The sequence below is a fragment of the Bactrocera neohumeralis genome, chromosome 4, assembly GCF_024586455.1.
Source record: "Bactrocera neohumeralis isolate Rockhampton chromosome 4, APGP_CSIRO_Bneo_wtdbg2-racon-allhic-juicebox.fasta_v2, whole genome shotgun sequence".
Taxonomy (NCBI): Eukaryota; Metazoa; Arthropoda; class Insecta; order Diptera; family Tephritidae; genus Bactrocera; species Bactrocera neohumeralis.
Genome location: NC_065921.1, coordinates 21,380,049 through 21,396,138, shown reverse-complemented (window position 1 = coordinate 21,396,138; position 16,090 = coordinate 21,380,049). Strand labels below are relative to the sequence as shown.

Here is a 16,090-nt window from a genome sequence, read left to right as displayed (position 1 = left end):
CACAAATGCATGTGTATGTTTGTGTACAAGATGTTATATTAATAAATTCAATAAATACAAGAAAAAACTGTAAATATGAATTCACGAACAGGCCACATGTGGCCACTGCGTTGATTACTTTCGCGTCTAGTTGCTTTGTTTTTATAGATTTCATTTTTAAAAATATGTTTTTATTCATACAATTTACTTTTCGCCGCCGCTGCATGCGTGTGCGTGTGTGTGGGTGTGTGAAAATGACGACATTGACGTATGCATGTTATTTATAATTTAAACTTAAACTTAATGAGCGACGAAAAGCGCAATGGCATTTTGCTGTGAATGACCAAAGCGTGCTATTTTAGAAATTTCGAAAAGTCATTGCGGAAAAATTTACCCCACACATTCACAAACACATGCGTATATGTAGGATTGAAGTGCTTGCTGAGCATGTGTAGTTTTTCGAAGCTTACAAGTGTGCTTATTAAGTATGGATATATAAGTAAGTATTTATTTATACTTTATAATAATATGTTGGCATATGTGCTTCTATACTATGGGTATTTGGATGGTATTTGGATGCTTTGGTAGTGAAGTAGTCGTTTTATAGTAACCTATAAAATTTGCTATAATACATACATATAATACTGCGGCTGGGGAAGCAATTTGAAGACCAAGTCATGGATTTTTGTCATCGTCTTCACTCACTTGTGACACAGTGCATTGTCTTGGGGAAAGAGCATTTTTTTCTTCAAATGCGTCTGTTTTATGGAGATTTCGTACTTCAAACGATTTATTGAGGGTATGTAATAGTGACTGTTGATAGTCCTTCTTTTTTCAAGGAAGTCAATAAAAAGTATTCCATGTGCATTACAAAATACAGACGCCATAACCTTGCTACCGACTATTTGTAGTGAGCTTATCGTGTGCAGTCCGCTCGGATGACTGTCGATTTGACTTCGGAGTGAAATTTTGGCGTCATGTTTTAGCCATTGTCACATATTGATGCAAAAACGCTGGTTTATTATGCTGGAGCGTCTCCAAACACTTGTCTGAATCATCCACTTGTCGTTGTTTTTGGTCAAAAGTGAGCTCACTGCGTTCGTCGTCGTCGGTGCTCATTTCATTACGTCTAAACTTAGCATACGAAACCATACCAACGATGGTTAATTTTCCCGGAGCAGTAACCAGAAACTAATTTTTCTTTTCAAAAGCATTATTTTATCAACAGGCGAAATATATATTTATTAATTTTTTTTTACAATAACAAAAGTTGTTTCTTTATAACTTAAAGCCAAATTTTAGGTTATCGCTATTTTGATAAAAAATAACTTATGAAGGTTTGGGTGGTATGTAAGCATTAACTCTTGCTGATTACCAAAATGTAATACTTTCCGAATATATAAAGAAGTTTCTCAACAAGTTAAACAACGATATTAAAAAAGCTATATAAAAAATCCTAAAGGTGATCTCTAAGTGTGAAAGATTAAATTTGGATTCTTTTGACTATTTTTATGAAGGAATGAAAATTCGTAGCTTCTACGCTTCTATGAAAAGTCATTACATTCGTTCAAGATTTTCATCTTTCTCGCAGTTTTTTTTGAAAAAAATGCAATTTTGTTGTAAGAAAATGGTTACAAAATAATTATACGGAGTATTGACCATCGCTAGTCTCAACTTTTTCCCATCTTTCTGGCAAAGTTCGAATCAAATTACGCTAAAACTGTCGAAGTCGTCTTGTGAGTGGAACTGCTTCTGAGCCAGACTAAGTGCCACCGAACGAAACAGATAATAATCGGACGGCGCAATATCTGGGGAATATGGCGGATGGGATAGAACTTCCCATTTAAGCGTTTACAGGTAGGTTTAAACGGGTGAGGCCGAGCGTAGTCATGCAGCAGAATCACGTTTTAACGCCTCTCCACCCACGGCACGTTGTTTCAATAGGGGCAGCGCCTCCGTAAATTCTTTGGAATGCCCGATGTGCTTCAGCCGCCGATTTCTTTGTCTGAAAAAAGAAAATCAACATTTACGCAAATGGCGATAATTAGGCGAAAAATTGGACATATTCGCACAAAAGTATTTGACAAGCAAACGAGGTCACTAATTTAAAAATGAAGTTTCTTTTTGAAATGTCTAGGTTACGGGGTCAGTAGGGTGATCTTTTTTCAATTTTTTTTTTTTTGCATTTTCTGTTCCCTTATACCCTTAGAATTAATGGAGAAACTCACTTTACCTTTGAAAGGTTTCGAAAAAGGCTCAAAAATAATAATACCGCTCGACGTTCGGAGCGCTCGGAGTGCACACCTCAAACTTTAAACGCGTTTTTCTCAGAACACACTTTTTTAAACTGGCGGACATGATTCCGGTCGAACTACTCAACCGATTTGCTTAATTTTTTGTTCACAAAACGCCTGGCTATCGTCCCTATATTTTTTATAATTTATTGACATTATTATGACAAAATTGAAGTAAAAAAACATGAGGAAAATTAAAAAAAAACGTTAATTCCTTTTTATTTATCAACATTTTGTCATGATTCTAGTAGTTACAATAACCATTTACGTACTATTTAAGAATAAATTGGGTTTCAGATGATCCAAACATGAGAAATCGTGTCCGCCAATGAAAAAGCGCATCTCATTCACCCAGCCATTTCTCCGACAGATGTCATCAAAAAATTCCAAAAAAGTTTGTTTATGCACTCCACGATATACCTCATGATATGTGAAAAAAGTTCTATCGTAGAATAAAAATTTCTATGAAAAAAAAATGTCAAAAAACAGGCCAGATTACCCTACTAACCCTTTAAGTTTATCACTCTTTGGATATATCAAAATGGATCACTACTAACTGCTGGAGCCATCTATTGGCAAACAACGGAAACTTAGGAGCGAGATATTAGTATATAGTACATATATGGTAATATTTTTGGGTAAAAACAGAAATGAAAAGAAATGAAAAATTTTTTAAAGAAAAACCGTGACAAACAGCTCTGAGGCTGGCGCCTATTCAAAGGGTCAAATAAATTGAAGCATTCCTGGTTTGTTTTGGTCGTTCATGAGTTGATACTACATACATATACATATGTAGGTACTTTCCAACGTCGTATTAACAATATTAATGTCAATATACAGTTCAAACAGCTCTTCATTCTAATTCTATATTATACAATGATCTGAACCCAGTTGGAGCCACCCCTAGGGATATTGTTATACTTGTAGCCCATGATATTTTCTAAGTACTTCTGATGAATCGATTCGAGCGGTGACATCATTCAAGTGCCGCTCATAATCAACTGGGAGTTTCATTCGCCCAACCAGAGCCATATTTATTTTTGAAATATCAGTTGCACCGTATTTTTCTAGACCTATTTAAGCCCTTCTAGTGTTTTTCTCAACAATAGGCTGTGTAATTATTTAAATTCACTACGATGGCGCGGTATATATTGCGAAATTTAATATTCAGAAGAGCTCGGAAACCTAGTGTGACAGCTTAAAAACGCCGATTTTTGCGAGATATGTAATAAATACACGGTAAATTTTTGAATTCCAGAAGATATTGTTCGTAAAAAGAGCTAAGAATCGAAAAAAATAATAAATGCGGCGCTTAAAACTATTTTGAATCTTACTTACCTAAAATTTGGCCGGTTTCGCCTGCTGAAATCGATCTTTTGATTAGGTTAAAAAACTGTTGGATTATTGTAAGGATTTTATATAGAAAATGCAGGCGAATTCGTATGTTTTCTCGCGAAAAACAAGTTTAAAGGTTAACTCTTGTAGCTAATTGAACTGAGAAGCTACACATTGGAATGCTGTAATTCAAAAACTATTTTAAAATATCCATTTAAAATGTGAGTATCTTATATATAAAGGTTTATACTATCAAAATATACTTTTTTTTGTAATTTGACAACAGGTCAGAGTTTTTTTTTTACAAATAAAACACTTTAATACAAGAGTTATTCTTTTCTAATTGTATTTAAAAAATGCCGTGGCGCTAAATGGGTTAAATGGAATATCTTTCTACTACAAATTTAATGTGAACGTTGCCAACCTTTAGGCGCTGACCGAAATGTGCTTAGTGACGGCGAATTTAAGCTCAAGTGTACGGATGATACACAACTGGACGGTGCGGTAAAACATTCATATAATTCTATATACATATGTAAGTATGTATTCATGTGTAAGCGTATTCAGTTATAATTATGCGTATATATCTGGCTAAACAAATTCAGCTCTCTGCACACATTGGGAATCTCTCAATTCAACGGCTTACCTATAGTAAATTGTGTGGTAAAGAGAGTATATTGTCAACACAACCGGATGCGTGTGAATACAAAATAGATGATAAGCGATGGAAATATTATGTAATTTTGCGATTTATGTATTACTAGTTGAAGCAAGTAAATATTAGTTTTTGTTTGACCAACGGCAGTATATGCCAAACATAAGCTTATGTATCTGGGTAATTAATAACTTGTAGGAAAGTGTGGACCTAGTATAATTATGCATTTCAAATAAAGTATTTTCGTAGTAATATCCGAACAATTTATAATATAATAAAGTATATTATGTTATGAAAGTAATAAATACTGTCGTATTTGATAACTCACCGCACTTCAGCTAGGAATTACACCAAGCAGTAGTCTGATGCTTTCCATATAAACTTTATAGAGCATATTTCTTAATAAAGTTTTCTGTTTTTATCTTTGTAAAATCCGTATATTTCCTGAACTAAAAAAATCTCTACACTATTCGTGCTGGGTAGCTGCCTATGTGACTGGCCATCATTTCCTTTTCATCATCAACGAAATAACGGAAATAAAATTGTCATCACACGCGTCATAACAACAACATATCGGATGTCCTTTCGCAAGCCAGTTTGCCAGACACATTATACAATATATTGACAGTTTTGGTACGTACATATGTATGTATGTATACTCACATATTGCTGACAGTTTGGAATTATTTTCATTCCTTTTTATTTCGCTTCTTTTCGAGGGAATTATGTGTTTGTTAGCAGAAAGTATAAGTATTATACTGTACTTATTAAAAAAATGTTAAGTAGAAAAAACAGATATATGGATATTTTTCGAAATAGTGTTACCATCAATAGCGAGCGTTATAAAACGACCGACATTTTCTCCCCCGGAATTCAATGAAATCGACGAAAATGATCTCTATTTAGAACAAGACGATACGCCAACTCATGTTTCCCGCCTATAACATGGATACATTGTGTGCAAAGTTTGGCTACTCGTTAATATCGAGAAAAAACTGAATCAAACGGCCGCCAAAATCATGCGAATTAACGTCTCTAGTTTATTTTCCCTGTGAGTATGTCAAATCAAAGGCTTACACCAATCAACCAGCAATGCTCGAGGAGTTCGAAGACAACATTCAGCGCACTATAGTTGAAATTCTAGCCGGGTCATCGAAAATTGGAGTAAGAGGGTGAACATATGCAAATAGAGCCGTGGTGGCCAATTGGCTGACATTTTGTTCAAAACAAAAATGACATAAAACTATCCTGGTAGACCTTTTGCAAGCGAGTTGAACACAAGTCCTCATAAAAATGTATATTAATATATCCTGAAGAGGATATAATTTATTTTGTCATGAAGTGTGTAACACGACGAAAGAAACGTTGAAGATTTTTTCTTCTTCTTTATTGGCGTAGACACCGCACACGAGGTTATAGTCGAGTTAACAGCAGCGCGCCAGTCATTCTTCCTTTTCGCTGTTTGGCGCCAATTGGAGATTTCGAGTGTAACCAAGTCCTTCTCCACCTGGTTTTTTCAACAGAGTGGAGAACTTCCTCTTTCTCTGCAAGTCGAGCAGAAAATCGGTCGGCTGTCTGCATTTTTTGCTGCACAGAGGCGGGTGTGTATCTTGACTGCAACAAGATAAGGGTCCGAGTCAATGTTAGACCGTCGGAGCGTACGTACATTTAAAACACTGAAGAACTGTCTTCCGTCTATAACAACATGATCGATATGGTTTGTGGTTTTCGATCTGGAGACATCCAGGTAGCTTGAGAAATTTTCCTATGCTGAAATCTCGTACTGCAGATAACATACTCCGGCTAAGTCGATCAGCCTTAACCCATTTGAGGATATTTCATCAGCTTCCATGGCTGAATATACTGACCGTTGTACCAAAGACACCTTCTATGCCCACCCATATAGCTGTCGAACAAATTGCTTGAAGTCTGAAGATATTGTTCACATGTAGTATATAGTTGTCATACAATTCGGCCGACCAAAATCAAGATATTATGCTCTTGCTTGTTATAAGAAATACATTAGTGAAAGATATTATAGCTTCGGTGCAGCCAAAGCTGACTTTTTCTTGTTTCCTTTTAATATCGATTCACTTTTATTGAAGCCCTGTTTATATGTATGTTGTTGTCTAAACATAGATAAAAATTTTATTTATTTAAAAGCACAAAAAAGCTCTTAATACAAATTATATACATATACTTGTATGTATATATCGTCATCTGAAATGCAAAATAACGTATCATCAAAAAATTTGAAATTGAGTGTCTTATTGATTACGACTCACTACTTCAAATCATACACATAATATTACATATGTCCAACATTTTCAGGTTCTGCGCTCAGATATAAACCAGTTTTAACCAATTTTCAATTTTTTTTCACTCATTTTCCATTTTATTTCGTGCTTCATTCATGCCACTCTAAATTTCCGAAAATGTTGTTACGTTAGTTTGCATTTCAGGTGACGATATATATGTTTACACGAATTTTATAGCCCCTTAGGCCCACATACTTATGTACATACATACATGCATGCTATACATATATTGTCGTTTAATTCATACTCCGAGAGTAGCGCTCTTTTGGCTATAACTTTTGATAATTTGAGTCTATTTTTCTACTTATTCTAGCTACTTTATACTTCTAGCGAAAAAGATGAGTGAAAGCATCTATAATAACAGTTGTGTGATAAACAAACTACAATAATGGCAAAAACAACATCTGCGGGTGTGTGCTAATAATTGAAGTGTCATGCTCATCGTATTTATTTTGATTAAAATGAGACAGGAAACAAGAGATTATTACCGCTACTTGTGAGAAAAACTTATGCCTCGACGAAGAAACCCATACATATAAATATGCATTAGAGCGGGTCGATTTACAGGGAGCTAAAAAAAAAAACGAAAAAATTGCGTATGCGGAAAATGTTCTGCGGATCATTGTGAAGAACTTTGTCGAACAAACTATAAGTGTTTACAGCTGGTCTTACTGGATTTTTTTGCAGCTAACTTCACAACCGCTGATAATGTAAAGCTTGTTTGTAAAAAAAAATTCTTAAGTTTTTTGAAATAGTTGATTTTGGGTCGATTTTTGACGAAAACAACGCACGGCAAATGTTACTGGAGCTAAACAAAATGATAAAGTGATAATCGAGATTTCATTATCCGTCATTTACATATTTTTCAAATACCGTATTTGTGTAATTGTAAAGTTTTATTCCGCTGTCATCATTGGCTCCTAATGTATGTACTCGTATTATACAGAAAAGGCATCAGATGGAATTCAAAATAGCGTTATATTGGAAGAAGGCGTGGTTGTGAACTGATTTCACCTATATTTTGTACATGTCATCAGGGTGTTAAGAAAATATTATATACCGAATTTCATTGAAATCGGTCTAGTAGTTCCTGAGATATGATTTTTGGTCCATAAGTGGGCGAGGCCACGCCCATTTTCAATTTTAAAAAAACGCCTGGGTGCAGCTTCCTTCTGCAATTTCTTCCGTAAAATTTTGTGTTTCTGACGTTTTTTGTTAGTCCGTTAACGCACTTTTAGTGATTTTCAACATAACCTTTGTATGGGAGGTGGGCGTGGTTATTATCCGATTTCTTCCATTTTTAAACTGTATATGGAAATGCCTGAAAAAAACGACTCTGTAGAGTTTGGTTGACATAGCTATAGTAGTTTCCGAGATAATGTAAATATGCCCCTCCCTAATGCGATCCTTTGTGCCAAATTTCAGTTTTTAATATCTTTATTTATGGCTTAGTTATGACACTTTATAGGTTTTCGGTTTCCGCCATTTTGTGGGCGTGGCAGTGTGCCGATTTTGGTGGAGCCAAGAAATACGTGTACCAAGTTTCATCAAGATATCTCAAGATTTTTGATCGAACGGACGGACAGACGGACGGACGGACAGACAGACATCCGGATTTCAACTCTACTCGTCACCCTGATCACTTTGGTATATATAACCCTATATCTCACTCTNTTAGTTTTNGGACTTACAAACAACCGTTATGTGAACAAAAAAAATGCAGTTGTATAAAAAGAATAATGAAAATGCGAAAATTATGTGATGTGTATGGAGAAGATGCCTTGAACGAATGTCAATACAAAAATTGATTCGCCAAACTTGGTGAGTATGCACCACGTCTTGAAGCTGAAGTGTATAAAATAAAGTTGTCCGTCGTTACAAATAGTCTTGTTGGTTGATTGGTCGTTTTTCTTGGCAACTTATATGCAGAGTTTTTCTGCCAAAAATTATGATCTCGTAGTATAAAGGCAGGTGTCGAAAATATTTATCTCTTACATATTACCAAAGCCGATACAATTATTATTCTTTCTCAATCTCTTGTGTTCTCGGCATGCAAGGAAAGTCAGTAGAAATCCTAACGACAAAGCCATTCTCAATTGTGTCACAAAAGAGCTGATGCATGTTCTCTAGAAATTTCGCAACAAGTCCCTAGAGGCGTTAGGATTTATGCCAAACAATGATATCCAGTAAACAGTCTTTGAAATGCGACTAGACAAAACAATAAGCCGATAGCTAGATATCTAACAATTTTAAACAGCAGAGGCCATTGGTGCAGGACCTATGCAATGAAAGCCGAGGTGTTTGCCACACACCTCCAAGACACGTTTACTCCTAACGAGTTTAGTGATGGATCTAGCAATGCGACAGTCGGCAATTTTGTGGATGTTGTTTGTCAAATGGAATTTCCGTTTGCTGAAATAGATGCTGTAGAAGTGCAGCAGGGGATCAAGGCATTGGTAAACAAAAAGTCACAAGTTATTACAGAATTAATGCGTTGCGTTTGTACTTAAAGCGCTACCGAAAAAAGTAATCAGCATGATTGTCAAGCTTTTTAACGGAATGCTCAGACTTTGTCATTTCTCATCGCAATAGAAATGTGCTGGGGTTATTTTAATTCTTAAACCCGGAAAACCTGAATATCTGGTTAATTCTTATCGACCAATCAGTCTACTGGTAATTATTCGAAAGAATATTTTTACTCAGGTTTTTGACGGTGTTGGGATACAAACAGCTCTGCTGTGTTCCTTGATGTGGCAACCCTAATACTGCTTCCAGAAAACGGCAGATACAACTGAATACTGTATGTAGAACCGTGACTCACCTATGGAATGGTATCAACACCGAGTCCATACATTAGCATATACTCTCCAGAACAAAAATTGCCCTGATGTGGCGCAAAAAACTCGATATTATATTGAAAATGATTACGCAATCATTTATTGATTAATCTAAGGCCGGTGCAATATGCACAGTTACGAGCTTACAAGCATTTGGCTTCGAGTTTAACTATTTTACGTAGAATTTCATCGTGCTTATTACGTAGTTTATCCACTTTTTCCATGACAATATTGATCTGTTCCACCGTATTGTCAAAGTCCAACATTAGAGCCGGTTTATCGAGTAAGCCGCATTGGTAGCTCAGTTCTTTGATTTCTTTACGCATTTCGGAGCGTTGCTTCTTCGAATCGAAAATACATTTGCGTGCCGTATATTTTTGTGCCTGCAACATTGCTAGACATGATTTTTGAATTTTGATCTTGCTACGAATCATAGCTTGCTTCTCCTTCAAATGACCCAAAACGTGCAAGTCAGCATTGCAGCGCACACGTGACCGAACTAATTCAGCATTGCGTTCTGCGGTGGCAAATGTAAATCGATATTAATAAAACATAAAGCTTGGGAAAGGATTTGAATGGGAAAAAATGACTTACCCTCAATTTTTTTATCCAAGGCTTGACATTCATTTTGTAAGGATTCAAATTCGCGCATCTGGAAATTATTGCCAAGATTCTCTAGTTTCTTCAATTGCTGTGGAATATTAAATTGAAAAAGTAAGTAAAATTTGTAAATCTAGAGATTATCTATAATTTTAAAACCCTTGGCAAAACTGTAACTAAATTTAAATTAAAATTTAACCGAATGAAAGTAAATTTTAGTAAAATTATTCCGAAACAACGCCCGGTGTGTTTAATGTGGGTACCTGCTGACGACAGCGGACCAAGTCAAAGCGCTGATCAGCGCCATGAAAATGCCAGACATTTTCAGTATAACTGTCAGTATGAAATGGACACACTAACCTCCTTGGTAGTGTTCGCGGCACATCTTAAACCTTGCCCTACTTTGGGTGCGTCACTCGGTTGCAATGCATCTCCACATTCAACTGACAAAGCGTCAATTCTTCCCGCATTTGAGTTGTAACCATAAGACCACGATACTCCCCGAGGGGCCAGTCTGCATGAGCAGGTTATGTCTCCGTTTAGACCTTGTACTGGTGGCCAGAGGTTAGATCCCATACACACATCACATACACACACCACTCATACAAAACTAATCGTAACTTCCAGTTAAACAGTTAAATGCAGCTTAAACAACTCACGCGCAAACGACCCCAACTGTTCGGCTTTCCAACTAGTGAAGATCACACCGCTAACATATTAACGTCCATCAGTCCAGCTAATTACCAAACCACCCAGATCCCTAATGTCCGAGTACATCGGGCCCCCCGCCCAACAAAAACAAACTCGACCTATCAGATAGCTGCCTCTGATACAAAAATGTATTCAGGACAAACTGACCTTAAGCAGTATTGTCACCGTTTTTTCCATCGATATGTCCACCCCCACACTTAAACTCCAAGTATTTATAATCTCTAAGAGATGTCTTCCCGTCCGCTCTAGCTCAGACCGCAAGCGACCTTCGACTAGAGGAAAAAACAGTCGGTTTAAGGATCCATCGAGCGTAAAGTAGACAGATTCTAAATATTAAACAATTATTCTGAGTATTAAACACTTTGGATATCAGCCGTTGTTCCTGGATAAAATAAGTGGGTTCGAAGTGACATTCGAAAGGATGTAATTTTACTGGAACCAGGAATAAGTAAAAAAAATTCGCTCATAAAAATCACAATATTTGGAAAAATTTCACATCTTTATGTCTGTTCGACAACAAACGTGAAAAAAAATTTGATGAACCTTTATACGAGCTGAGATAAAACGCAAGAGACAACTAATAAAAAAAAAATTTTGAAATAATTTTCGAATATGCTTTCCAAACTATTTAAACTTTACCATATATAAGAGCTTTGTAACAAAGCTTGGAACTTACCTCCGATAATGTGGCGTTTGAGTGTTGTTTCTGTACTAGAATATATCGTGCATCTGAGATTTCTTCACGTAACTTTGCCATCTTTCGCAAATCCTTATCGACCTCCTATTACAAACAGAAAAAGATGTTATAGAAATGTTCCCATAACGGTAAAAATTGCTCGCTCTTACCAATGTTAAGTGCTCACCCTTTTTAGCTAGAGATTTTTTTACAAGTTCTTCGAACTCCTGCAGTTTTTCTTGATTTTTTATTTGCAAAACGGACACATCTTGCTGAGTGTTAGCAATTTCTTGTTGTGTCGAACTTTTAAGATCCTCCTCACGGCAAAGCATTTGATCCAATTTATTGGTGGCATCTTTTAGCTTGTTCATTTCGTCGAGTATGGTTTCTGGTGGGTCATCGGTAAAAACACGATATTGCCCTTTACGATAGAAAAATTCGGCAACGCGCCGATTAAGAAAGCTACGCGCCTTTTGTTCTACCTCAAGCAGCTTCATTTTTTTGGTTATCTCCTCAATAAGTGAGGCTTTGTCCAAATGTTGTCGCAGGAAAATATTTGGATCGACGTATTCAGACTTTTCAACCACCTCTACGATTAGTTCTTTAAGAAATATAACTGTGTCCGCAGCTATGCTTTTTAATTCCTTTTCACGCTCGTATGCAATCCAGTCGAATTCCGTTATTTCTTCAATGACTTGCTTTTTCTCCATTTCCATAAATGTTTCGAAAACCTCTGATTCGTCCATTACTTTTGGCGCTTCAACCTCTTCATCACGTTTAAGCAATTCCAATAATTCTTCATCTTCAGATATATCTTCATCTTCTGTGGTGGATGATTCTTCCTCAACCATTCCTTCTTCATCGCCCTCTTCCTCCTCCTCGGTACTTTCATACAACATACCGGTTAGCGGATCAACAAAAGAACCAACATCTTTGCCCATCTGTGTTTCTCCAACGGCAATTGCAGCTATATCTGGTATGGTGCCTAATTTTTCAAAAAAATCTTCAGATGATTCTTCACTTTCTCGAACATCCCGCGATGATGTTGTTGATTCGGATTCACTGCTCAAGAGATCTTCATCAAGTACTTCAAACACCGTTGTGACTTTTGCCGTTTCCTCAATCGATATCCTTTCCTCCGGAGCTTCGGGCTCCATTACTTTACTAGACTTAAGTGCTGATTTCCCTACTTGAAAGTTGTACTTTGAATCTTCTTTTTTATAAGATGTGACATCTTCCCCCTCTACAATTCTAACGGAGTCTTTCTCCATGTTAAATGCTGTTATTATAAAATATAATTGTGTATATTTGTCTGATTCTAATAAAGCAATGAAAATATCTTTTTCCTGTGTCTCCCAGTTGTAATGTTGTGTGTAATAACAAGAAAATCTTTACAAATATTACCTTAAAAAAACAAAACATACATGTATGTAAATTATATAAACAAGTAGTATCGGTATTGGGTTGAAATAGTTTTGAATGCAAGCTCTCTAGAGCACATAGTTTCAATACCTTCGCAATAGTTTGTAAAAAGCGTGGTTTCTAGATCATTACGAAATCAAAAAGAAGTAAACATGAACACAATCCTTGTTTTTAGGTACTGAGCGTACTTTGACCGCCTGTTTGACAAAATATATTCTCGTCGAAGTGTCCGAAATAGTTATTGAGAAATTGAAAACCTCAAGGATAACTTTGCAAGATAAAACATTCTATTTTCTGGCATCCAATATTAGGAATCACAAATCGAGCAAGAGTTGAAGTTTCGCAACTTTTCCTATCACGAACTAAAATAAAACGGTAGAAACTATTACTTACCCCATCTAGAATCTAATATCCTTGCTAGATAGTGAATGAAATAAATGAAAGTCTGAAACAATGTTTTAAGTTATAAAAAAAATCAAAAATTTAATAAATTATTACGCTCAAGTTGTGCTATTTTACATATAATATCATCATGACGCTGACGCAATACCTTTACATCTATACTGGCTTTGTTTATTTTCTCTAAGGTCGCGTCGTAGTCCATTAGTAGTGCCGGCTTATCGAATAAGCTACATTCGAGATGCACTTTTGAAATTTGATTTTTTATGCGCATTCGTTCTTTCTTTAGTTTAGATACTATTTCCCGAGTAGTATACAATTCCAGTTGTAATTGCTGGAGTATCGATTTTTGGATACTAACTTTTGCTTGAAGTGAAGTCTTCTGCTCCATGTAGTGTCCCTTTTTTTGTACAGCCTTATGAAATTGTGATCGCATTCTGTCCCATCGAGCGTTGCGTTCTTTAAAAATATATACATAAGTTGGGCAGAAGTGGATTATTAAATAGGTATTGAATAAATATTGAATTAAGCAAAATTTTCTTGCCTCTCAATTTCTTTTCCAACTCCAGAACAGTACCATACATTTGCTCATAGTCAGAATATGTCACGCTATCGCTCAGATCTCTGAACTTATCTACTTTCTGTGTATAATTTAAAGTTTTTTTAGTTCAGTAAGAAAATTTTAAAAATGTTGGCTGCTTATATGTTAAATTTTTATTATTCAACCTTACCTCCTTAAGTATGAAATGCGTATGCTGTATTCGGATCAACTCGCAACGTCGTGCCGATACTTCATCGCGTACTTTTCTCATTGTATTTAGTTCGGTCTTAACAATCTATTAATACATAAACAAAAATCTAAATTTTATGATTTAAAAAGAAACAAATTTACCATTTTTAAGTGTTCTGTTTTGTCGCCAAAGGTTTCTGCAATGAGTCGTTCCAACTCCAGCAATTTTGTATCGTCTTTACCCTGCAGCATTGAGAGCTTGCGTTCAAGTTCAGTTTTTTTCACTTCCACTTCTTTTTTAAGGATTTCTTCTTTACCTAAAGTTCGATCGAGTTTTATTAAAGCTTCTTGGTAGTTTTGCTTCAGTGCCTCAATATTATGCGGAACGTCTTCAGCTAAAACCCGATGTTTACCTTTGCTGTTGCAAAACATGCCTACACCTTTGATTAGATACATGCGCTTCTTTCGCTCAACTTCTAATTCCCTGAGCTTTTCTATTAGCTCATTTAATAATAGCGGCTTATCGAGGTTATGCCGAAGAAACATATTCGGTTCATTATTTTTGCATTTGTCTGCAGCATCAGCAATAAGTGCACTGAGAAAGGCTTCCGTGTCAAACACCATCTGTTTATTCATTGAATCCTGTATTTGCGGTAATACCTGTGACTTATTCGGTTCTTCTTCATCAGTATCCTCTCTATTCTCCAGTGTTATATTATGAATATCTTCATAATTTAACTCTTTTTTCGTTTCAGTTTCTAAACAAATACTCGGACAGGTCAACAATTCATCGTCTTCAGTCGTCTCCGAAGAGAATTCTGTTGAGACCTCATTATCGTCTGGTTTCATAAGTTCCCCGTGTGCTTCGTTTGTTTCATCAATATTAATGTCCGTTGACTGTTCAGCAGTCGATTCAGTAGAGCTTTGATTATCTTCAAGTTTGAGCATATTACTTGTGTCTGGCAATGGAAATAAGCTCTGAAGAAAAGTAGATGAATGTGATTTTAGTGGTGAAGGTTTTTTCTTAAGAAGCTCTAACTTTCTCAGCAATGATATATAAGAAAACGTTGAGTATATAACTTCAGCTTGGCTTTTATCTTCTGGTTCTTGGTAATCGATAACTTGCTCTTTAGGTTCATGCTCCGTATCATTAATCTTATATTGAGATTTCATTCGTAAGAGCCGATTCTGCGTTTGTTCCCCCTCGTTGATTGTTGAACGAACAAATTCTTCTACGGGTTGATACCCCATAGTTTGGATCGCCAAACCGATATGTCTTACGGAAGTTTTCATTCTTCCGGTTGTTTTTTTGCTATTATCAGCGCTTAGGCGCTTTTTCTTCATTGTAAAGTTATGGTTAAATAAATAAAAAAATATATATGTTTCTCTTACAAATGTACTTGATATAGAATTAAAGTCTGTATAATTTATGGAGATTTATTAAATTATAATGAGTTTAAAATTAGTTGAAGCATAAAGCCAATGTGATTAAAATACATATTTATTTTGTATAGTACATTTTAGCGAAGTATTTATTTATCGAAAGACGATATTTTCTGTCATCAAATAAACAGTAGTCGCACTCGCGACTTGGCTCCCACGTCACTGCTGACAGCCATAACTTTCATAACTTCGAAGTCGTAGAAAATTTCGTCTATCTTGAAACCAGCATTAACAGCAACAACAATCTTAGCCTCGAAACCCAACGTAGTATAACTCTTGTTCTAGGTGCTATTTCAGACTGAGCAGGCAATGGAGAAGTAAAGTCCTCTCTCGACGAACAAAGACCAAACTCTACAAGTCACTTATCAACCCCGTCCTGCTATGTGGTGTAGAGGCTTGGACGATGACAATATCTGATGAGTCGGCGTTACGAGTTATCGAGATAAAGGTTTTGCGGAAGATTTATGCTTCTTTGCGCATTGGCAACGGCGAATACCGCAGTCGATGGAACGATGAGCTGTATGAGATATACGGCGACATGGACATAGTTCAGTGAATTAAAAGACAGCGGCTACGCTGACTAGGCTCTCGTCTAGGCTAGTCCAAATGGATGAAAATACTCCAGGCAGATAGTGTTTGATGCAGTGCTCGCCGGGGAAGCAGAGGAAGACCTCCACTCCGTTGGAAAGAC

The 16,090-nt window shown here is 36.1% G+C and overlaps 1 protein-coding gene across 1 annotated transcript; it reads right to left on the bottom strand.

Moving 5' to 3' along the window:
- Positions 1-9,539: 9,539 nt before the first annotated feature.
- LOC126755463 (coiled-coil domain-containing protein 96-like) lies at positions 9,540-12,783 on the bottom strand. Its single transcript, XM_050468046.1, has 4 exons — positions 11,576-12,783; positions 11,406-11,510; positions 10,013-10,109; positions 9,540-9,935 (listed from the first exon to the last, which is right to left on the bottom strand). Exons 1-4 carry the CDS (start codon positions 12,674-12,676, stop codon positions 9,562-9,564), a joined length of 1,677 nt encoding a protein of 558 aa, XP_050324003.1. The 5' UTR covers positions 12,677-12,783; the 3' UTR covers positions 9,540-9,561.
- Positions 12,784-16,090: the final 3,307 nt, after the last annotated feature.

What these genes read in the sequence shown, in the direction of transcription:
- LOC126755463 (XM_050468046.1), bottom strand. Translation starts at nt 12,676, where the DNA reads ATGGAGAAAGACTCCGTTAGAATTGTAGAGGGGGAAGATGTCACATCT. An exon ending in AGGGTGAGCACTTAACATTG is followed by an intron (nt 11,511 to 11,575) that starts GTAAGAGCGAGC and finishes TGTTTGTAATAG; the next exon opens with GAGGTCGATAAGGATTTGCG. An exon ending in CTTGGATAAAAAAATTGAGG is followed by an intron (nt 9,936 to 10,012) that starts GTAAGTCATTTT and finishes TTGCCACCGCAG; the next exon opens with AACGCAATGCTGAATTAGTT.